This window comes from Meles meles, chromosome 4, assembly GCF_922984935.1.
Source record: "Meles meles chromosome 4, mMelMel3.1 paternal haplotype, whole genome shotgun sequence".
NCBI classification, from domain to species: domain Eukaryota; kingdom Metazoa; phylum Chordata; class Mammalia; order Carnivora; family Mustelidae; genus Meles; species Meles meles.
The window spans coordinates 78,774,374-78,798,882 of record NC_060069.1 but is presented as its reverse complement, the minus strand read 5'-3'; the positions used below and the strand labels follow the sequence as shown (position 1 = coordinate 78,798,882).

The 24,509-nt window shown below is 35.6% G+C and overlaps 1 protein-coding gene across 3 annotated transcripts in view; it reads left to right on the top strand.

Annotated features, from left to right (window-relative positions):
- Window positions 1–24,509, top strand: part of MLF1 (myeloid leukemia factor 1) — a 36,096-nt gene that overhangs the window by 8,223 nt on the left and 3,364 nt on the right. For 2 of the 3 annotated variants that reach the window (XM_046002772.1, XM_046002773.1), the window contains exons 2-5: window positions 10,515–10,668; window positions 18,317–18,400; window positions 19,528–19,656; window positions 21,528–21,687. In XM_046002772.1, the coding sequence (XP_045858728.1) occupies window positions 10,515–10,668; window positions 18,317–18,400; window positions 19,528–19,656; window positions 21,528–21,687 (527 nt within the window). Of the gene's footprint in view, window positions 1–10,514; window positions 10,669–14,763; window positions 14,806–18,316; window positions 18,401–19,527; window positions 19,657–21,527; window positions 21,688–24,509 lie in introns of all 3 variants that reach the window. The other variant, XM_046002775.1, reaches the window with a different exon arrangement.

The following is a 24,509-nucleotide window of genomic DNA, read 5'->3' as shown; positions in this document are numbered from 1 at the left end:
CTGATTCCTTAATTATAAACTAACTTGATCTTCAGATCTTGATTTCGGAAGCATAAACCAACTCCCTTTCTGCTCTCCAGTGTGTTCAAACCTAAGTGGCTCCTTGTGTGTGATTGATCCATTTAATTTTTTAAAATTGTTACAACTTCCCTATAATGCTAGTTGCCTACAGTTCTGTTAGAGTAGTGATAGTAGTCTGTCAAATTTTCTGTGCCTGTCACTCTTACCAATAAGACAAAAATCCCAGACTAAAAATCCCACAAGCATTCATGGAAAAATGACCTTGTTTATGATATTTTTCTGCACCATATGTATAATATCTTTACTTGTATTTTTCTTAGTATGTTAGAGTTTGTTTTCAGTTGAGAAGAATGAGATATGAAAAATATCTAAATCTAATGTCTGGTGTCTTCATTTTATTGTATTTCCTGAGTGGACTTAGTACAATTACGTTTTTCCAGTTAATACCCAGCATTTATCTAAAGCGACTCTTCATTCTGAGAGACTCAGTTACTAATTTGATTAAGAATAATTTAATTTTCCTGTAGAAATTTTTGTATTCAGTTGCAATAGGAGTATCTTCAACCTGTGCACACTGAAGAGAGCACTTTCCTTTTATGACTTCACATAAAATTTGTCAGTGAGCAGGAGAGAGGCAGTACAATAGTGTTCCTAAACAGATCAGTATGTAGAGGACAAGAGAGTCATGGCAGGAGAGGAAATGGAGAACTAAGAGTACTGACATATTACAATTTTTTAGAGTATGGATTTGTCAAACAAGTGATTTGTAAAGTTGTTATCAATCATCCAGACCAGCGGTGATCCTAATGTGGATGCAGTTGGAAATTATCACATTGGTCAGGTATACAGGTAACCTGCTATTTTTATTTAAGTCATTATTAACACTATTTTTCTATTCAACAGTTTCCGTTAAAAGAATTGATATTGGACAAGAATAAACAGATCTATGGAATAAAACAGTCTAGAAACACTCTCATACACAGCCTCTGTATTAGATTTATTTAGAGACTACTCATCTTTTTATTTCTTAATACTTTGTAATATCATCAAATGTACCTGGTCAATGGCACTGCTTTCTGAGAAAATTAAATTGTGATTGATGGAACTATTGACACCTTATTCTTTACTTTTAGTAAAACTTTACTACTGAGATACTGTGTTTCTGAACTGCAAAGCAGTGATCTAATTTAATCATAGTAGTTTAAAAAAATACTTTGCACTGGGGCGCCTGGGTGGCTCAGTGGGTTAAAGCCTCTGCCTCGGCTCAGGTCATGATCCCAGGGTTCTGGGATCGAGCCCCGCATCGGGCTCTCTGCTCCGCAGACAGCCTGCTTCCTCCTCTCTCTCTCTGCCTGCTTCTCTGCCTACTTGTGATCTTTGCTGTCAAATAAATAAATAAAATCTTTTTTTTTAAAGATTTTATTTATTTATTTGACAGAGAGAGATCACAAGTAGGCAGAGAGGCAGGCAGAGAGAGAGGAGGAAGCAGGCTCCCTGTGGAGCAGAGAGCCCGATGCGGGGCTCGATCCCAGGACCCTGAGATCATGACCTGAGCCGAAGGCAGCGGCTTAATCCACTGAGCCACCCAGGCGCCCCTAAATAAATAAAATCTTAAAAAAAAAAAACAAAAATACTTTGCACCATATACGGTAGACTCAATCATTCCAAACAATATAACACATTTCTGCATTCAATTTTCAGGAATTATGTCCCAAGTTTAATTAAGACAATAAGGCCTCAGAACTACACAATGTTTTTGAAGTGCAGTTTCTGCCCTAGCATATTTTTAAAAACTAATGCCTAAGTAATAACAGCTGGGAAATTACTTTATTAAAACATAACATTTAGAAGATTCTCACCATAGACTTTGACAAGCTAATATATTTTTAGGGTTTTCACAGGATAAGATAAATTGGCATACTTTATTTTACAGCATTTTAATGGGATTTGCTGAGAGATAAGCTTTATTACTATTAAGAAAGAAAAACACATTTATACAGTCTGGAGTGAACATGTGCATAGATTTGGAATTGCAGAACTCTTTTCCCATATCAATTTTCCATAATTACATGTGCCCTAGTAGACTTTAAATTTTTTTTAATCTTAAAATTCAGTAACATCCAACATTTGGTAATACCATAAGGTATTAAGGTGCTTTACATTTTCAAAAGTGTGTTTTTGGAATATGTAATACATGCTTAGGCAAAAACAAAAGATACAGAAGAGTACATGGTTAAAAAACTTACTTCACATGACAATGTGAGTATGCTTAATACTAAACTGTGCATTTAAAAATGCTTAAGATGGGAAAAAAGCTCAGTCAGTTATACAATTATGATTTGTGCACTTCTCTGTATGTACAAAAACTTCAATAAAATAGCTTATTGAGACCAAAAAAACCCAAAAAGACTTCCTCACCTTTCAGTTTGGCCCTCAACCATCTAGTTACCCTCTTGAATGCAACCACAGTGACCAGTTTGCTGTGCAGCTTCCTAGGGATATGTTCTATACATTTATAAGCATATATATCTGGATTTTTTATACAGATGGAGTTATACTATATATCTTGTTAATCCTTCCATGTTAGCACATAAACATCTGCCTTGCCTTTTTAAAGGTGGCATAATATTCCATTTAAATTCTTTTAAAAGTACTGAAGAGCTTTTAATGGCTCTTTTCTTATCCTTTTTTAGTTATTGTTCTATCAATCAATAAAGAAACATCTTCAGGCTAATTTTGGATAGTGGAGTGAGCAAGAGAGATATGTTCCTTTTCCTTAAGAAGCTTTTAATCTAGCAGAAAAGACAATATTTTCTACATGTTATTTTATTATCAATATTCTTTACTTATGAAGAGGCCTAAACAGATAGCAAGGCTATTTTCAACTTAACTTTTAAAAAATTTCCCCTTTGACTCTCAATAGTGGTAACCTATGCCTTCTTTTTGTGTGAAAGAAAAGTAGAAAAGAAGATAGTGAAGAGTACTTAATAGAAAAATGATAAAATAGTTTGAATAGTCAATACTACTTAGAAATACTGGACCGGGATTAAAGCTTCAAAAGTGTGTCCTTTCCTACTTAGATTGGTTCAGTTACAGAAAACAGAATTTACTGACTTTAGGCAGAAAAGAATTTATTACAGGGCATTAAGCAGGTTAGAGAATGATTATGATGGCTTAAGAAACAAACTCTAAATTGAACTTTGAAGAATGACTCATAAAGCCACATCAGAGGTCCAGACCAGGGGATGGGGGAGCAGTGGCCACTTCCCACACTAGGAATTGTTGAATTGGGAAGCTGCTGCTACTGCTGCTGGCTCTAAAGTCATGGTGTACCTGTGAAGACCCATACCACCAAAATGGATTTCCCTTCCCTGGCCCCTAATAAGCTCTAGTGATCACACTAGCAGTTGTGGTAACACTGCAACAAAAAGACTATGTTACTCTGTGATCATGTTTACCAAATAAGAGAAGTAATAGTACATACAGACTCTGCCACACTTCTGCTTTCCAGTTCTCAAATAATGGCCCATAACTGGCAGAACTTAAACCCAGAAACTTTGCTGCGGTAGAGTCTAGGAAATTAAATCTTAACCTTTCTTTTTATGCAGTATAGAAAGGCACATTGAAAGGAGATTGGAATGGGTTGAATGTGAAAAGCTTTATAGAGGTGTCGGAAGATAGTGCATTCATTTTGAGAAAACTAACCAGAGATACCAGAAATTAAAATTTTGATTTTATTTTTTTAAAGATTTTTTATTTATTTATTTGAGAGAGACAGTGAGAGAGAGCATGAGCGAGGAGAAGGTCAGAGGGAGAAGCAGACTCCCCATGGAGCTGGGAGCCCGATGCGGGACTCGATCCAGAAACTCTGGGATCATGATCTGAGCCGAAGGCAGTCGTCTAACCAACTGAGCCACCCAGGCGTCCCAAAATTTTTATTTTAAAATGAAAAAAAAATTAGTTAAGTAGGATTTTCACAATCAAAGACTAAATTAGCAACCTGGGAAACTGAATCAAAGAATTTCTTCCGATATGTAGGACAAAATCACAGAGGGTTTAAAGTTCTACAAAGAAGGAACAGATAGAATAGTAAATATGCAAAGAAATATTTTAAGAACAATTTCTAAAACTAAACAAAGACCTAAATCCTTAGAACACAGATTGAAAAGGGAAATTTGAGGGTTATCAGGATTCTTAAAAATTCTATACCTAGATGCATAATAATGTAATTTTGATACATTAAAAATATATACAGAAAAGAATCATAGATCTTTCAGAGAGTGCAGATTTTTTAAAAGATTTTGCTTATTAGAGAGAGAATAAGTGAGAGAGCATGAGCAGGGGGAGAGGAGGACTCCCCACTCAGCAGGGAGCCGGATGCAGGGCTCTATCCCAGGACCCTGTGATTATGACCTGAGCTGAAGGCAGACATTCAACCAGCTAGCCACCCAGGGGCTCTGAGAGTGTAGATTTTTAGAAAGAATATAAGAACCACATTGTCATCACTCTTAACACTAAGTAAGGAAGATAATGAAATAATATATATTCTTAAAATAGTGAGGAGAAATGATTTAGATTTCTATGCCCAGATAAGCCATTGTTTCACTTTGGGTGTGAAAAAAACTTAGACATGACTACTAAAAATTTACTGTGCTCAAAATTACTAGGTGTTAGAATCCAGAAAAGAAATAGTAAGATATAAGAAGTAATGATAATTCAGAAGTAAACTAACCCCAACTTTTCTTGATAGAGGGAGATTGAACTAGAGCACTTGCCATCTTCTTTATTCTTTCCATGGAACCAGAGTTCACCTCTTTTCTCTCTTGAAGCTAGCAGGACAGATAAAAACCCAACTAACATCCAGCCCATTCCTGAAGTTTTGAATTTGGATGACTTGGAGAATAATGGCTGTGCCATAGAGAGGAAGAGCTGGCTAAGGAAAAAGACAGTGTGGGAAATGTTAGGTTAAAGACTTACTACAATAGGAAGAGGCAAATGTCCCAAAATTACTTTATTATTATTTGTAATTTATACTCTGAGTATTTTAGAAAGTATTACAATTTCTCTTGTAAGATCGGGTCTCTATTTCTACTTCCTGGCATAGTGCTTTTTACATAGGTATCCAGTAAATATTTGTTAAATAAATGGAGATAGTTTTGTGGGGTTTTTTTAAGATTTATTTTTTTCAATTTGATAGAGATCACAAGGAGGCAGAGAGGTAGGCAGAGAGAAAGAGGGAGGAAGCAGGCTCCCTGCTAAGCAGAGAGCCAGATGTGGGGCTTGATCCCAGGACCCTGGGTTCATGACCTGAGCCGAAGGCAGAGGCTTTAACCCACTGAGCCACCCAGGCGCCCCAAGCTGAAGGCAGAGGCTTTAACCCACTGAACCCCACAGGCGCCCCAAATGGAGATAGTGTGTATCAAAACAAGCTGAAATTGAACAAAGGTCCCTGATTAAATGGTTGAAGAGGTTAGATTTGTGTTTATTCATGTGAGGTTCTTGGAATGTCTTCACTAGGGTTGATAGAAATGCTTGCTTAAATGCAGATTATTGGGCCATGCCCCAGATATAATGAATCAAAAATTCTTGGTTGTATGTTTCAGGAATCTGTATTTTAGTAAGTACCTCCAGTGATTTTTAAGCATGTTCAGGTTGAAAGGAGTAGCCTCACAGAGGCCAGGGAAAACAAGAACAGATGAAGGATAAAGCCCAGAAGAAGTACAGATCTCCCTCAATTTAAGACGGAGTTAAACCCTAAACTGAAAACAGTGTGATTTGAAAATGCATTTAATACACCTAATCCACTGAACACGATAGCTTTGCCTAGCCTACCTTAATATGCCGGAACACTTAATCATCAGTCATAGAAATCCCATTCAGTTTCCTAGTGCCAGGTTAATCACAGGCATTTTTTAAATAGCATTTCAGTCTTCTAAGACTTTTATACAGACTGGGAGAAATAATTGGAAATTGCTTTAAATAATGTGATTTTAGGAATATATCAGTAGTAGGTGGAATAATTCCCCTTCTCCCAAAGATATTCATGTCCTAATCACCAGAATTTGTGAATATATTATTTTACATGACAAGGAGGAATTAAGGTTACAGATGAAACTAAAAATTTTAATCACCTTAAAATAAGAGATTAACCTGGATTACTCAGGTAGGCTCAATTTAATCACAAGGGTCCTTTAAATGTGGAAGAGTCAGAGAGACTTGAAGATGCTATGCTGCTGGCTTTGAAAACGGGGGGGAAAAAAGGATCATAAGCCAAGGAATATGGGCCATCTCTAGAAGCTTGAAAAAAGGCGAGGAAGAAACAGATTTTCCCCCACAGGCCTCTAGAATGAACCCAGCCCTGCCAATGCCTTGATTGTAGCCCAGTGATATCCATTCTGGGCTTCTGACCTCCTGAACTGTAAATGTGTAAATTTGTTGTTTTAATCACTAAATTTTTGGCAATTTCTTATATTAGCTAAACTAATATTCAAGTTTTATACTTTTAATTTTAAAACACATGTCTCATTTCTCTGTCAGACTGTAAGTTCCTCTAGACCAGTAATCAACTTCTGTGCTTGACACACAGTATACATGATAAATGTTTATTGAATTTGAACCATTCTATATATCACACGGTCTCTCCATCATTTTGGGGGAGAGTTATTTACCCAACTCTCTCTACTCACCTGGGTACATGCTACATGCTATATAGAGTAGCAGCTGCATTGCAATCAATACCTAGTTCTGAACCTCTTCCTTAGTGACTTGATTAGAGAAGAGGTACTCATTTCAACCAGTTGGTTTTCTCTGGCTCAAGTGTTTTAGTACATGAGACATCTTCAAATCAACAGTTCCATGGGCTTCTTGTGCCTCGGTTTCAACTGCTCTAGAATAAGACTACCTGTCTGAGAAACCCCATCCTCCTGAGGTTTATAGAAGCTCATATTTTAATTTGTACCATCCCAAACATAGTCTCAAAATTTGGTGAAAATTTAAGAAAATATTTTCTCCAAATGCAGAAAAGGACCTACAGACAAACTACTTATTTTATAGATTTACATCCATTTCTCTCCCAGTCTGTAGACAAAAACCAGCATAATTGAAGACTTAGAATGGGGAGAGTTTTAGATGTATTATGCACTGTTCCTTGGGATATTATATGTATTAGTAATATATTGCTGCTATAATTTAGTAGCTTAAACAAGAAACATTTATTATATAATTTCTGTTGGTTAGAAATCCAGGAGCAGCTTTCCTGGGTGGTTGTGACTCAGGGCTTCTTAGGAGGCTGCATCAAGTTGTGAGTCAAGGCTGCGGTTATCTCATGGCTTGACTGATGGAGAATTTACTTCCAAGTTCTTTCACGTGGTTGTTGGCTGGTCTCAAAAATCTGCATCTAAGCTCACCTATGTAGCCCTCACAGGGCTGCCTCCCAGCAAAGCAGCTGCTTGTCCCACAGTGAGTCATCTTGCTAAGACAATGCCCAAGCAGAAGCCACATTCTGTTGGAGATAAGTCGGTAAATCCAGCCCATACTTAAAGGAAGGGGATCATTGGGGGCCATCTTAGAAGCTGCCTAACACACATATAAATTAGTGAGTTCATTAGTTTACCAGAGACTAGATAATCAAGTTTATAATGTTCCTGACTGAAATTAAGTTTAATAATATCAAACAATTTTTTTAAAGACTCTATTTATCTGACAGACAGAGATCACAAGTAGGCAGAGAGAGAGAGGAGGAAGCAGGCTCCCCACTGAGCAGAGAGCCCGATGCGGGGCTTGATCGCAGGACCCTGGGATCATGACCTGAGCTGAAGGCAGAGGCTTTAACCCACTGAGCCACCCAGGCGCTCCAATAGCAAACATTTTGTGAGAAAACCACAAATAAGTTTCTCACATTAGAAGATAGGAAATAAAAATGGAAGCTTTTTAACTTTTACAGAGTAAATTCAGAAGGTACATTAAAATAACACAATTCGCTTTTTTTTTACCTTTTAAAGATTTTATTTACTTATTTGACAGAGAGAGATCACAAGTAGGCAGAGAGGCAGGCAGAGAGAGAGAGAAGGAAGCAGGCTCCCTGCTGAGCCAGAGAACCCGATGCAGGACTCGATCCCAGGACCCTGAGATCAGCGGCTTAACCCACTGAGCCACCCAGGTGCCCCACACAATTTACTTTTTCAAACCATACTTCCCTCAGATTGTCTAAACTTCATCCCTTCATTTTAAAAATCGTACTTACCCCCTCATCTCCTAAAAACAATTGAAAGCAGCTTACAGAAATATGTAAAATATTGTAAGAATTGAAATTAAGCAAAAATGAAAGGAAAGACAGAGAGAGAAAACTACAAAATAAAACTACTACAGAAAAGTCATAGTCTGATGAAAACTGAAGACTAACAAAGATCCATAGCTATGTGACTGAGTAAGTTGATGTTAAGAAAATGAAAAGGCCAGACCAAGACTAGGAAAAAAATACTTAAAGACATAAAAGTCTTATGTCTACAATATATAAATAACTATTACAAGTCTATAACTATAAAACAACCTGTTTTTTTAAATAGGGAAAAAATTTTAATGCGTGGTTTATCATAGGAGATTTCTAAATGACATACAAAATACAAGCTACTATTACACCACCACTCAAATGGCTAAAATTAAAAAGACTGACACCAACTATCAGTAAGAATGCAGCACAACTGGAACTCTCAGTTCACATTTTTTATGAAGTTAATCACAATCCCTCTCCTTATTTTACACAAGAGAAATGAAACTATATACACAAAGAACAATAGATGAATGTTCATAGACTTTTCACAATAGCAAAAAAACCTAGAGACAGTTTTATGGTTACATTGTGATATAATCATATACATACAATGTACCTAGCAAGAAAACTGAAAGAACTAATGATAAATGGACCAGGACATTTATGTATACAAATACTGAAGAATACAAAGGAGAAGATTTTTCTACCTGGGGCTACTGAAGGAAGACAAAATTTTTGTGCTTCCCCATGATGACATTAGAAGATGGGAGTTTAGAATTAGAAGCTGAAAGGGTGACATAAAGAGGATGAAACTAAGGTGGAGAAGTCTAAAAAGGGGATGAACTGTTAGGAGACTCCAACAGATTATGGGGAGGAATAAGATTGCATAGTAAAGTGTGTGCCAACGGTGATGTACCTTAAGTTCTAGACAGAGCAATAAGGAACTGACCGTGGGTGAGTGACTTTCCAACTGAAATGAAGCTAAGAAATCACTGTAATAAGGCAATAAAAATTTTACATTCTTAAATGCGACTTGTGACTGGGATAACATCAGGTTATGAATGCTGGTATTTATACAAATACAAAACAAGATTATTGTTATAGTTATTTTTAAATAAAACACAAATCTTTTTTCAATGAAAGGTGTTTAATATTAATAATAGAATAATAGGGAGTGGCATTCATAAATGAATTAAGAAGAAAAGTTTCTCTTAAAGGAAGGGAAATTAGGGGAATTTAAGGGAAATTAAGTTCCAACATACTCTGTGGGCCAGATACTGTGCTTTGTGCCTTCAGATTACATGCTGTAATCTCAACAAGAGGGATGTGCAATATTATTCTCATTTTATTGCAGTGGAAATTTAGGTTCAGGAAAAAGGCTTGAGTTCTAATTAATTCATGTACTACATATACAGAAGGAATACTATTCCTCAAAGTTTGGTGAAGGGACTACTTGAAGTAAGATCACCAGGGATACATGTCCACAAACCACACCCAGAACTAGTAAATTAGATTGAGATATTGTTGGGGGACAGAAATATGCATTTCTTTTTTTTTTTTTTTTGGAAATATGCATTTCTAACCTGCTCATTGTTTGCTTGGTAATTTCAAAAAAAGTTTGAGAACAGCTATCTTAAGACACAGGAGATATTTTTTCTGTGTGGTGATTTCTGACACTAAGGGTTCTTAGAAACAAAGGTTAGCCTCGTAAAGGTGATATGTAGCTTTATTTTTGACTATTAGAATAATGTATATTTACAGTATTCATAACCTAGCTATATTTCTCAGTGCTCATATTTCATAAATAAAGAGTTAGAAAATAAATAAGCCAGCATTCTTTATTGGTTCTTACTAGAATTTATATTTTTTGGCTGCCTAAGATGACCTCTACATGGTAGTAGTATTTTTCAGTCCTTTTTTTGGCCATTTCCCTTAGTGCTGGCCTAAGCTACCTGAGATGTGTTACTTTTTATTTGCCATTTTCATACAATAAGGGTTAAATAAAGGTGTATTTTTATTACATATAGATTAATTATAGTAGATTGGAAATGGAATCGTTTTTGTATTCATGAAGAATGGATCTTTGGGAAATAATTCCACTTGCCTAAATTCTTTTGTCTCTCTAACAAGACTATCAACACAAAATAATTCTTTGTAGTATTTAGCTGCCTAATTATGACTTAAATTCCAAAACTTATTCTCGGATGATATGTATTTTCAACAGTGATTCTTTTATTGCACACCGAGAAAGTATGCGACAGATGATGAGAAGTTTTTCTGAACCCTTTGGAAGAGACTTGCTCAGCATCTCTGATGGTAGAGGAAGAAGAGCTCATCATAATCATATGAGACATGATGATGGTGAAAATTCCTTGACTGTAAGTTCTTTATTTTAAGTTAGTGAGAAGGCCCTATAGGAGTTGAAGAAAATTATTACAGAAGAATATACGTATCTTTGATGTTAGGATATGAATAATGCTTGTTATAGAAATAACTATTGTATAAAAGGATGGACCTGTTGGAAAGCTGAATCCTTTAAAAATGAATTGTTAGCTGTATGGAATTCCACGATGCTACCAAAACTTTAGGATCATTTTATAAGCCAAACTTAAAGCATTATTTTACATATGTGTCTATAGTTTGTTCTGCATGGCTATCTTGGGCCTTCAAAACTTAGATTAACTTTTAACTATTTAACTTGCATAACTACAGAATATTTTCATAAGTTTTATCTGAGAGCAAAACTAGGAGGTTACAAAATATTCAACTAGGAAAAAAAGTCCCGGATGCTTATATATCTTAATTACTTTCTTCTCTGTTTATTTTATTTCTATTTATTTTTCAGTCTCAGAAGTGGCAGTTCTAGAATAAAAATCCACAGGAGTTTCTGGCTTTGGTTTCTATTAATTAGTTAAATTTTGTTATTACATAAGTCTTTCATACTTAGACATAAATATGTCACATGTATCGCAAATTAGAGAAGAAAAGGTGAGCCATATCTTGCCATATGTTGCCAGTATAAATTATAAATATACAGAAAAAATGAGTTTTGGCTAAAAGAGAGAATGAATATTTCAAATAGTCCTAAGAAGTTTGATGGATAAAATTAGATTTACCATATGAATGAAATTTTCACAATCCTTTTCTTACTATTCCAATATGGATTATTCATATTCCAATTTGTTTTCTTTCAATTAGTGAATAGTGGTATTTATATCTGTATTTTTTTACTTTTAGGACTATCAGTTTCCATAAAAGTCTAAAATTAAGATCTAAGGAAAAATTACCAAGGAGGGCAGAAATACCAATTATAAAGACATTTTGAAATTTTATCTTTCAATGAACATTGAAATATTTTGTCTATTTGCTATAAGCATAGCAAGGCAGAAGTAGGGCTCTATATAGTACTTTGTATTTATGTGCATAAACGAGCTACTTGTAGCTTTTGTGGAAGAAGGAAAAAGTGACAATTTTATTCCCAATGGAAAAAGACATTATATCATATCAACCCTCTTAGAATGCCTAACACCAGTGCACTTTTTTCTTCTTTAAACTGTATGAAGACCCTTTGCCAGCCAGGAGTACTGAGTATTGTCCTAGGGCAGTAATAATTTTTAAAATATAGATTTATAGCAGAGTTACAGAATGTTTCCAAGGAACATTCAGCCTCTCTTTTAGCCAAATTCATTTTATAATTTATACTGGTGAGAAATGGCTCTCCTTTTATCCCATAGGGTATGATATATTTGATATGTGTATGTCTAAATGTGAAAGACTAAACGTAATAGCAAAAATAAAACAAAAAAAAAGATAGCTAAACAAACAATAACAACAAAAGACCTCTATGCCAGTCTGAACTTTTCTAAGTTCAGTTAGATGTAAAGGTAGAAACAGAAATTAAAAATTGACTGCAGAAGATGGGAAAGACTGCTGCTATTTGAAAAAAGAGTACAGCCAAGAGAACAATAGACTTTTCTGAGCATGCTAGCTGTTCTAGTCCATTTAAACTTTAATAAAAATTCATAGAAAGCTTCTCTCTCTCTAGTGAAGCTGTAAAGTTTTTTTAAAATTTTTAAAAGAATTTTCTTATTTATTTGTGAGAGAGCGCGTGCATGCACCCATGAGTGCAGTGAGGCGCAGAGGGAAAGGGAGAGAGAGAATCCTAAGCATCCTAAGTGGTAACTCAGTATGGAGCCTTGTGCTGAGCACAGGACTGGATCCCAGGACGCTGAGATCATGACCTGAGAGGAAATGAAGAGGCTGAAATTTCATTTCAATTTCATTTCATTTGAAATTTCATTTCAAGAGTCTGCAACTTAATGGACTGAAACACCTAGGCACCCTAAACTATAAGTTTTTAAATGATTGTTTTCATTAAGCAGTGAGCCATTATGCTGCTGCTTTTAAGCATAGTGGATGAAAATCTGTATTTCAGATAGACATCATGATAATTTTTTTCTTTAGTTTTGGTCCATTACTTGACATTTGTCCTTTTTTTAGGCGAGAAGGAGCAGAAGCCAACAGAGAGGGGGAGAGAGAGAATTTTTTTTTTAAGATTTTATTTATTTATTTGAGAGAGAGAGGGAGAGCAGCAAGCAAGAGAGGGGGACGGAGCAGAGGTAGAAGCAGACTCCCCACTAAGCAGGAAGCCCTATCTGAGGCTCCATTCGAGGCTCCATTCAGGGCTCGATACCAGGACTCTGGGATCTTGACCTGAGCTAAAGGCAGACGCATAACCGACTCAGCTACCCAGGCACCCTGGGAGAGACAGAATCTTAACCAGGCTCCACGCCCAGCACACACAGCCTGATGTTGGGCTCCATCTCATGACCCTGAGATCATGACCTAAGCTGAAATCAAGAGTTGGCTGCTCAAGTGACTGAGCCACCCAGGAGCCCCTAAAACTAGATAATTTAATCTATAAATTTAATCTTCCAAGCAACTGAGCCACCTAGGCCCTCCAACATTTGTCATCTTTATCAGCCATTTTATGAAGGAAAACAGAGACTCCTACAAAAGTAGGGGAAGCATCAGTTATGCTATTTTCTTATTTTCTTGTTTATATTATTAGCATTTTCTTCAGTTCATGATTTCTTTATGGGGGATTTTTTAAGCCACTTTCCATTTTGGGAGGATTAGTTTTATTTAAAACTTGATTTTTTTTTAATTTTTTGGATTTTATTTACTCATTTTAGAAATAGAGATAGAACACGAATGGGAGTTGAGGGGAGGAGTAGAGAAAGAGGGACAAGCAGACTGAGCACTCAGTGGCACTTAGAGCTTGATACTAGGACCCTGAGATCATGACACCACCTGAAATCAAGAGTCAGCTGCCCAACTGACTTGAGCCACTCAAGTGCCCCTAAAACTAGATAATTTAATCTGTAAATATATTTAATTAAGCAGTTTATAATTCACGGTATGACATGTGACCATCTAACATTTAGATTGAGTGATGGTGCCAGAGTGAATCTACAATGTTTTTATTTTCAGTGAAAAGAAAGTAAAGAAATAGTATTGATGATAATACACTTATAATAATACACTTTGGAGATTACTATTCTAAATATATAGTATAGATATATATAATTTGATATAATTTATTATAAAATTTAATATATATACAGTTTTCTCTATTTTTCAGCATAATATACAAAGGAGAAAAGTATCACTGAATGATGGTAAAACCTTATATATACCCTTTACCCAAAAATTTAAATTTTACTTTCAGTATTTGAAACTTCCAAGTAATGAAAGTTTTTAATATATATATGTGTATGCCTAAAATTTTATTTTTACTTCTCTGTTACCAACTGAGGAATACAATTTGTGAACTATTAGGTAATTCCACCTATTATACTTAACATTCTTTTGCCTATCAAAGATCCTACATATTTTTAAATCTGTGTGTGATCCTTTCTGAAGTCTATGTTTTTTATTCTATGTATTAGTTCTTGGGAAATATTTATTATTTTTTTTGCCCAATATTTCTACTTTTGAAATGTTATTAATGTAAATAATTGCTTATTTTTAATCAGTTATGAGCAAGATTAACTCATCTCTTAAAAATACAGAATAGTTGAGCAAAGGAAATATGAGATATTAATCATTGTACCTTATGTTTTAATTTTAGTGTGAAATTGTATTTCCTTTGACAAATGTTTGTCTTAATCTGTAGCAAATTCAACTGCCTTTGGTAAATACTACAGTAGTCATATTTAAAAGTGGTATATGGTCTCCCTATTTATCTGCCACGTTCCTGTCAGGCTTTATGATGAATAATAAGTGGTTAGTTTTTTAAAATATATTTTGAGGATTTTTTTATTAAATGGTTCTAAAACTTTGTTAGTTTTAGAACTATGTTTCTCCTAATTAACTTTGTTAGTAGAACTATGTGATTATATAGTACATTTCTTTTTCAGGGATTATTATATAATAAATATCAACCAAAATTAACTGGATTTTTTTTCTAGGCAATGAATTCTCTTGTGCCTTTTGGCAGTTTTGGCGGTATGGTTCGTATCATGAGACACAAACCATTTTAACAATATTTTCTGACATATATTATTTTTCATTAACTCAAGCAAAAGTGAATTGGCATGCAGTTTCACTTGTTTTCAAAACAGCTTTTTGGAATTTGTACTGAAACCTGTTTTATATATTAATCTTAGAGTATTCAGGCTTGTTTTTTCTGAACTAAGTCATATCAACATAGATAAAATCAGTCTTCCAAGAAAGAAAAAATACATTTTAATAGATAAATATTTACTTGATTTACAAAAGGGATCCCCATAGTTTGTTTGAAAGTTTGGACACTTTCACATATTTATGATGACTTTCTAAAAGATGAAAAAGCACCAAATTATAGCTAGAGGAGCACATTTGGAGAAGCTCAGATTGTCTGCTCTTTCTAGGACTCTAAAGTTAGTTTGTGCGTGCTGCTTTTCCTTTCACACATTCAAGTATGGCTAGTCTACAACCAGCTTTTCTCCCACTCCTGTTTCTTTTCTGTGATGCTAGTTTCTAATACACTTAAAAGCAGCCTGAGGAGTAGCAGAGAATAGCATGACTTTGGAACATTTCCTATGAATGCATCTGTGCTCTTATGAAAAAGTTTCTTCTGTGTTAGACTTGAATCATTTGTCTCCTTAAAGTTGGATGAAACACATTTGTCCTTTCTGACCAGGGTTTCAGTGGGACAAATGACAAATTAAAAAAACAGTTATAGCCAGAGTTATCAGTAAAACGATCAGGAAGTTCAGCATGCTGTGGAAGCACAGATAGAGGAAAGCCATTTACCCAGACTTTTTGGGGTGGTAGGGTGATGGTGTGGAGATTAATCAGAGATTTCTGGAACCTTAAGGATGAATAGGAGTTAGCCAGGAAAAGCAGGGAGAGGAGGAAAAAGAGTGTTCAACACAGAAGTAACAGCACGTGCATAGACTTAGTAGCTAGGGAGCTCAAAGATATTTCGGATCAGTTGGCCCTGGAGCATGAGTTGGAGAGTAGATAAAGATAGAATGCTAACCAGGGACTTCTTTTGGTCCTGGTAAAGACTTTAGACATTATCTTAAGAATAGCGGAAGCAGTTGATGAATTTTCACCAAAATGGTAATAGAAGCACATTCTCATTTTTGAAAGATTATTGTGCCTTTAAGGGAAGGAAAGATTAGAAGGGACCACAGTAGTTAAAGTGCTCTGGGAAATATTAGTAATAGCTTCTATTTAGGCAGGGGCTATGGTGTCTCATCTGAGAGTTAAAGAGGTAAATGGGTAAAACTTGGGGATTTACTGGGTTGAAAGGACAGTAAAGAGGGAAAAGGAAAGTATTATTCCTACTTTTTGGTGTGAAGAATTAGCTACGTGAAAATACCACTGAGGTAAGGAACAGTGAATTCACACAGTACAGATATGAGAGCAGGGGTGGTCAAAAGATCATTTTGGTTTGGGGTGTTGGGCATTTGAGGCATCTGTAGTATGTCCAGGTGGATTTATCTGGTGAACAATTGGATATATGGGATTAAGCCAAACTAGAGATAATTTGTTCATTCATTCAGCAAATATTTACTGAGCCCTCCTTATGTGCAAGGGAATTATTTTTAAAGTATTGAGAATATAATAGTGAATAAGACAGAAAAATAGCCCTACCTTCACAAAGATGATTTCTAGAGTGGGAAGACAGGCAATAAACAACAAAATAATTTCAGATAAAGTACTTCAAAGTACTATGAAGGAGATGAAGCAGGGTAATGATAAAATGAGAGATGGGAAGTGAAGCAGAAATTACTTTTGCAGGCGGCCTTTCTAAGGAGGTAATACTGGAATGATGAGAAGAAACTATGCTGAGAGTCAGGATAAAAACATTCAGGGAGAGAGAAGAGCTTGTGTACAAAGTTCCCAAAGGCCTTAGGAGCCCACTGGAATCTTAGCTCTAAATTGTACCCATACTTTTTGTCACTCCAAGGTGTTGGGCCACCCCACAGCAAGTACAGATGGATTTTGGATGGCTGATTTGACAGTGAATTGAGGAAAGGGCAGAATATACCTTAACATCTGATCTTTTCTTCCTTCTCTTCCTCTTATTTGGGCTAGCCCTTCTGACTCTCGTGAATTGTATCTCTTATATAACCCTGATTTCCCAACCTGGTGATGAAACAAAGCGTTCAGAATGTTTCCTGAATTGTGTTGAATCTCTGAAATGCAGATTTATTCTATTGCAGTTCTTTGTGTATCTAAAGATATCAGTATCTCCTAAATGTGCCTTTGTTCTTCCCTATGGTGTTAAGTGCCAGTTCTTAAAGAAGAATTTGGTTTTCCCATCTGTTTCCCATTGCTACAAGTAATAAAACCTACTGGAAGGCAGAAACATAGGCAGGCCTTTGATAATTCTTTATTGAGTCCCAGCTTGGCATACAGCAAAAGAATCTCTAGAGGGGTTGAAATACGGGCATTGAACTACAGTGCCTTACAGGGTTTGAAAGACTGCTGTTTGAGTGGAGGAATTCCTTGAATCAAACATTCCTTCTGTTTTATAATAGTAAACAATGTAACAGGTGACACACTAAAATGTGTGCATCACTTTTAAATTTCTTGTGAGTGTTCTAACAGTAAAACTTAAAATCAATAGCAGATTTCTCTAGGGCAGAGCTTCTCAGCCCCTGACACCACTGACATTTTAAGCTAGATAATTCTTGTTCTAGGGGGGCTGTCCTATTCTTTGTAGGATTTTAACAGGGTCCCTGACCTTTACTCAGTAGATTACAGTTATACACCGTCCTCAGTTGTGACACACAGAAATGAATATAATATTAACAAATGTCCCCTGGGAGTCAAAATCAGTCTTAACTAGGAAATCACAGTTCTAGAGGAATTAACTACTCTTCTAAAGAAGCACATGCCGTGCCTCAAGGGAATGTTCTACTGAGCCTTCTGTGGTAGGCAGCAAATTCCAGGCCTACAGTAGAGTGAATTAACCTCTATTACTTGGAACCTCTTATGATGTGAAGGAGAGCTGGAGACCTCAGAGGCAGTTTCTATCAGCTGTGTTGTACTGGTGGAAGTGAAATTGGTATCTTATACCCAAGTTTTATTGATTTGCATGGTGAGATATTGAGAGTGAAAAAGGAAAAACTTGAAAATTAGTCTATGCTAGAATTGTCCCAGCCCAGAATACACTGCTCAGTATTTAAATATTAACTGTTTGTTATGAGAAAGTTGGTAAGTGTGTGTTTATATTTATATGTTCATGTGTGTATATATACACATATATGTATGCATGTATTTACAGTGATGCAACCCCCTAATCATTTAAATGTTGGCTCTTTGAGATTTTGTATATGCTTCCATTTTTTTCTTTAACAAATTGCTTTTTTGTATAGTTCTTAAATTACCTTTGCCTGGCCAATGGCTGCATGAGCTCCCATTGCGTAAATCAAGAAAAAAAAATTTTCAGCTATTTTAGGAAGGTTGATTTGCTTCTTTTGTGTTGTACTTATGGTTAATAACGTATTTCCTAACGTCCTGTAGCGTACAGATGTCAACCCTTTTCAGGCAATGGACCGAATGATGTTAAATATGCGAAACAGTATGCAGGAATTACAAAGAAACTTTGTAAGTACTAAAAATTTGTGAGAATGTTATTCTTAGTTATTGGTATCCTATATTATAATGGCTTTCAACTTTTTTTAATCATGGGCCACAGTGACTAAAAAATATATCTTAACAGTATGACCCAGTACATAATACTTGTGTACTGTATTAAAAAACCTGAAACAAAAGTTTTGTGACAAAATGATCATACTATTTACAGTGTGTGCTTATATTTCCTGTTTTAGCTCATATTTTAAAAATCCTGGTCACAATCCACCAAATTGATTTCACAACCTATGAGTTTGAAAAATAGCATTAATTAACTTACACAATTAAAAAAAACACAACAACCTCAAAAACATTTATCCTGCTGAAGGTCACTAAATGTAAATTTACTAAATTTAAATTTATAAAAATGTAAATGAACATTTTTTATATGAATTTAGACTTTTTAATTATTTTTAGTTTGTCTACTTAAAAGACTTTGTGACATCTAGGAAATTAAGTTTTAGTATTTTCTTTAAAAAAGCTGAAAACAAATTTCAGGAATATGTTTAGGCATTGGATTATATCAATAGAGTTCAAATAGTTATAAACTAGTACTGATATTCTTTTCTACTCACAATATTAACTCAAAAAATTAACTTGATTCTATATGAAGAAGACTCATTTTAATCATCTAGTTTAGAATCTAAGGACCATTTCAGAATGTCCAAATCTAGGGCATTATTAATGATCTTCATAATCTAGCAATCTGGTACCCACAGGAGGTATGAAACTTCTTGGTGTATAGCTAATTGGCTCAGCGTTGGCAAAATTGCACACAGGGGTCAACCACTGACTATAAAAGCATCGTAGGCTTCAGGGCATAGCATATATATTTAAATCTAAGCCTCAAGTCTTTGATCACAAAGACTTAAGGATCTCTGATTGTGTCACTTGTTATTCCTCACAAGCAGAGTGAGAATCGGTACCTAAAATGGAAGGAAATGAGGTCCTTCCTGGGGGTGCCATTTGGATATACCATCCTGATGGTATGGTATCCTTGGTAGTACTTTAACTAGTGTTGTTACTTGTTTGAATCCTCTGATGTCAATTCTTCATACTTGACTAAACTCTCTGGACTTAAAATTTATATTTACCTCTAGGGTCATCTTTCAGTGGATCCAAATGGACATTCATTTAGTTCTTCCTCAGTTATGACTTATTCCAAAGTAGGAGATGAACCACCAAAGGTTTTTCAGGCCTCAACTCAAACCCGTAGGGCTCCAGGAGGAGTAAGTATTTTCTGAGCATTCTTGGAGCTTTATAAAGTTGTGGAATGATAGGTCATCTGTATTGGATCTTAATTATGAAAGCTTGATCTGGTATTCTGGGGGTAGAGATGAGGGAAGAAGACACATATCACTGTGAAGAACAATAATGCTAACTTGTATTTACTTAGTTTAAGGCATTTTTTTCCTCCCTTCCACCCCCACATCAGGTGCCTTTTTTCATGTAAATATCTATTGATGTTTATTCTTACCTTTACATGTTGACCAGGTCATAGACATAAAAAGAAGTATTTGTTTCATGAAATAAATGTCTATTTTTAATTTGTATCTGAAGCAAAAGAATTTTTTAACTCGTGAAATACTTCAAGAATACGGAAAAGATAGAAAATAGTATAATAAATACCCACATTCCTTCCACCCAGTTTAGTCAAATCATAACATTTTTCTCTATTTGCTTTAAGTTCTCTCTTGTTTTGTTTTCTTTTTAAGCAAAAATACTAGATGCAGTTAAAGCTTTCAGTACACTCTTCCTCCCTGGTTCCTTTTCCCTTTCACTCCCTCCCCACAAAAGAACCATTTTCTTGTATCTCAAACTTATGATTCTCGTGTGTTTTTATAATTTTATTACTTATGTATGCTTTGTAAATAATATAATGAATTATTTTATGGGTTTCTAAACTTTATGTAGTTTCATGCTACATGTGTCCTCTGCAACTTGACTTTGCTCAGACATATACTTCTGAGATTTATTCAGCTTGATATATGCAGCTCTGTTTATTTATTTTGACTTTTATATATTATCCAAAATATGAATATACCACAGTTTTTAATCTATTTTTCTGTTGGTTGATACTTAGGTATTTCTGATTTTTCACTTACTTATCTTTATACATGTCTTCTTGTGCAAATGTTTTAGGAATGGTATTGTTGGTCTGTAGGAGGTGGGTATTTTCATCTTTATGTAAAAATTACTGAGTTACTCTCATACAGTGATTGAAACAATTGGCTCCCACAAAGCCTGGTATGAGAGTTCCCATTTCTATACTTCCTCATTAGTACTTATAGTTTAAAAAAAAAAAAGGTTTGCCTGTTTACTGGGTGTGAATAGCTCTTACATGTTAAGACATAAATTTTGATGATGCTCTTGGCATAGAGCAAACATTTTCATTTTCACTTGCTGTAAGTGACATACATCTTAAATGTAAACAGTTTAATTGTAGACATCCCGCAGCAAACCATGCTAATATTAATAGTCTTTGGCTATCATGAATATTCTCATAACCCATACATAGAGTTGATATGTAAGAGCCATGAGATTCAGGCTGATCAACATGACTGCTTACTTGCAGGGATGTACTCCCAACTATGATACTGTTCAGGACACTGTTTAAGGCACTAAGTCTTATATAATTAAGTAATTATTTGTTATACTACTTGATTACGACCTAGAAAAAGTTTAAATTGTATTGGTTCTATTTGCCCTAGACATTTTTTTTAAAGATTTTATTTATTTATTTATTTGACAGAGAGAGAGATCACAAGTAGGCAGAGAGGCAGGCAGAGAGAAGGGGGGGAAGCTGGCTCCCTGCTGAGCAGAGAGCCCGATACTGAAGGCAGAGGCTTAACCCCTGAACCACCCAGGCGCCCCTGCCCTAGACATTTTAATTTTAAGCAGTTTGGAAAATATCAGAGAACTATTACCACGATTCTACTGCAAGTTGGTAGTGGAACTAAGTAGTACCCAGTGTTTTTAGAGCTGTAGATTTATGGTCTTAATTTCTATTAGTAAATAGGTCCTGAGGAGTTGAGAATTATATCCATTCTCTATATATTTAAATAATAATTTTTAATTTTTATTTTCTTCATTTTTTCAGATAAAGGAAACTAGGAAAGCAATGAGAGATTCTGATAGTGGGATAGAAAAAATGGCTGTTGGTCATCATCTTCATGACCGAGCTCATGTCATTAAAAAGTCAAAGAACAAGAAGACTGGAGATGAAGAGGTCAATCAAGAGTTCATCAATATGAATGAAAGTAAGTTGTCTGCTTGACTTATTTCACTCAGCATAATCTTTTCCAGTCCCATCCATGTTGCTACAAAAGTTGGGTATTCATCCTTTCTGATGGAGGCATAATACTCCATCGTGTATATGGACCACATCTTCCTTATCCATTCGTCCGTTGAAGGGCAATTTGGTTCTTTCCACAGTTTGGCGACCGTGGCCATTGCTGCTATAAACATTGGGGTACAGATGGCCCTTCTTTTCACTGCATCTGTATCTTTGGGGTAAATACCCAGTAGTGCAATTGCAGGGTCATAGGGAAGCTCTATTTTTAATTTCTTGAGGACTCTCCTCACTGTTCTCCAAAGTGGCTGCACCAACTTGCATTCCCACCAACAGTGTAAGAGGGTTCCCCTTTCTCCACATCCTCTCCAACACACGTTGTTTCCTGTCTTGCTAATTTTGGCCATTCTAACTGGTGTCAGGTGGTATCTCAATGTGGTTTTAATTTGAATCTCCCTGATGGCTAGTGATGATGAACATTTTTTTCATGTGTCTGATAGCCATTTGTATGTCTTCACTGGAGAAGTGTCTGTTCATCTTCTGCCCATTTTTTGATATGATTATGTTTTGTGTGTGGTGAGTGAAATAAGTCAAGCAGAGAGAGTCAATTATCATATGGTTTCACTTATTTGTGGAGCACAACAAATAACATGGAGGACATGGGGAGATGGAGAGGAGAAGGGAGTTGAGGGAAATTGGAAGGGGAGGTGAACCATGAGAGACTATGGACTCTGAAAAACAACCTGAGGGTTTTGAAGGGGCGGGGGTGGGAGGTTGGGGGAACCAGGTGGTGGGTATTGGGGAGGGCACGTTTTGCATGGAGCACTGGGTATGGTGCAAAAACAATGAATACTGTTACACTGAAAAGAAATTTTAAAAAAAAGTATTAAAGTATTAGTTATATCATAAACTATGACATATCCATCATAAAAATATATGCAGATATTTATATGATCATATATATTTTTATATTTCATAAATTATATGCATATGTATCAATTTTAAAAGCCTACACTGTAACTCATATGTACAGAGAATATATAAATTTGAGGGGGAGAAATCTATAAGTTATCTAATATCAGTTAAATTATATTCTCTTTTTGGTACCATTTTTTAGCATCTCAGTGACGTGTCCCTTCCCTCTTCTTCTTTCCTGAAGATGGGGTCAGAGTGTATAGGGAGAAGGGTGTCAGGGTTTGGCTCATCTCTCTATAAAGCAGGGAATAAGGATTCAGTGGCTCATTCAGGGTGTCCTCTGCTTCTTTGGCCAATGAGCACTATCCCTTGAGTGGTTGTGTGGATTTTATGATATATGTGACCAGCATGCAACATAGTCTGGTTATCTTTAACTTGGGTCAAGCGGGTTAGTTTCAGCCTCTGTTATAGACTCTGAAGTTTTTCTGGCAATTACTTATATTTGATGATGACTTGGAAGTCTTATTAGCAGCCTTTGCTGAAAAATGTGTTTATATATCATGCTGGAAAACTCTCTCTTTTCTTCTTTGTCTATTGGGGGAAAAAGGGAGCTTGAAAAAAAAAAAAAGAAAGGAAGGAGAGAAACCTTGACTGTATGATGTTGCCTACTTTACTTGTCTGTGTTTGTAGCCTAGGTTAGTCCTGGCAGCCCAGTCAGGCTAATAAAACTATTGTATGTTTGTATGCTAGAGGTACATAATTACATATAAAGCTACTATCTGTGTACTAGAAGTAAATGATTGGAAATAAATATTTTAAATTTAACACCCCCCCTCCAAAAAAAAAAAAAAGTAAGTTGTCACAGAAAATAGTATTCTTCTTTTTTTTTTTTTTTTAAATATTTTATTGATTTGACAGACAGAAATCACAAGTAGGCAGAGAGGCAGGCAGAGAGAGAGGAGGACGCAGGCTCCCTGCGGAGCAGAGAGCCCGACGCGGGGCTCGATCCCAGGACCCTGAGATCATGACCTGAGCCTAAGGCAGAGGCTTTAACCCACTGAGCCACCCAGGCGCCCCGAAAATAGTATTCTTCTTAAAATAGCAGCTGTAGGGGCGCCTGGGTGGCTCAGTGGATTAAGCCGCTGCCTTCGGCTCGGGTCATGATCTCAGGGTCCTGGGATAGAGCCCCGCATCGGGCTCTCTGCTCCGCAGGGAGCCTGCTTCCTCCTCTCTCTCTGCCTACTTGTGATCTCTCTCTCTGTCAAATAAATAAATAAAATCTTTAAAAAAAAAATAGCAGCTGTACTGGTAGAACTTGATGAATGTTTTTTGTAGAAACATTCCATAAGGTGTCATTTTGAGGTAGTTTATGAATAATATGTGTGGGGACTACCAGGGACGACCTTATCAAAGTAATAAAATTGGGGTTTCATTGTTTCATAGAGATTTGTTTTGTATACTGATTTTTGGTAATGTTATTTATTTTTTGTTCTGTACTTGGAAAATGGAATCTTTTGAATTGTCATTTAGTAAGATTGCCAGTAGGCAAAATGAGTTTTTACGTATTTCTAAGGTATATTTGAAAAGTATAAAAGAGAATAAAGAAGAAAACGAAAATTATCCATAATCCCAACCCAAAACAACTGTTCATGTTTTAGTATATTTCTTCCTGGTAGTTTTATGTATATGTAAACACATACACTTTTTCTAAAAATTTGTATTTTACTATCTACTTTATATTGTGCTTATCTTAATTCACCATTATAATTGTGAAATCAGTTACCTATGATGATGTTTTTCAAAAACATTCTAAATGGTTACCTAAATTTTTTGTGAGTGGGCCATAATTTATTTAAAACATTCTTTATTGTTGGA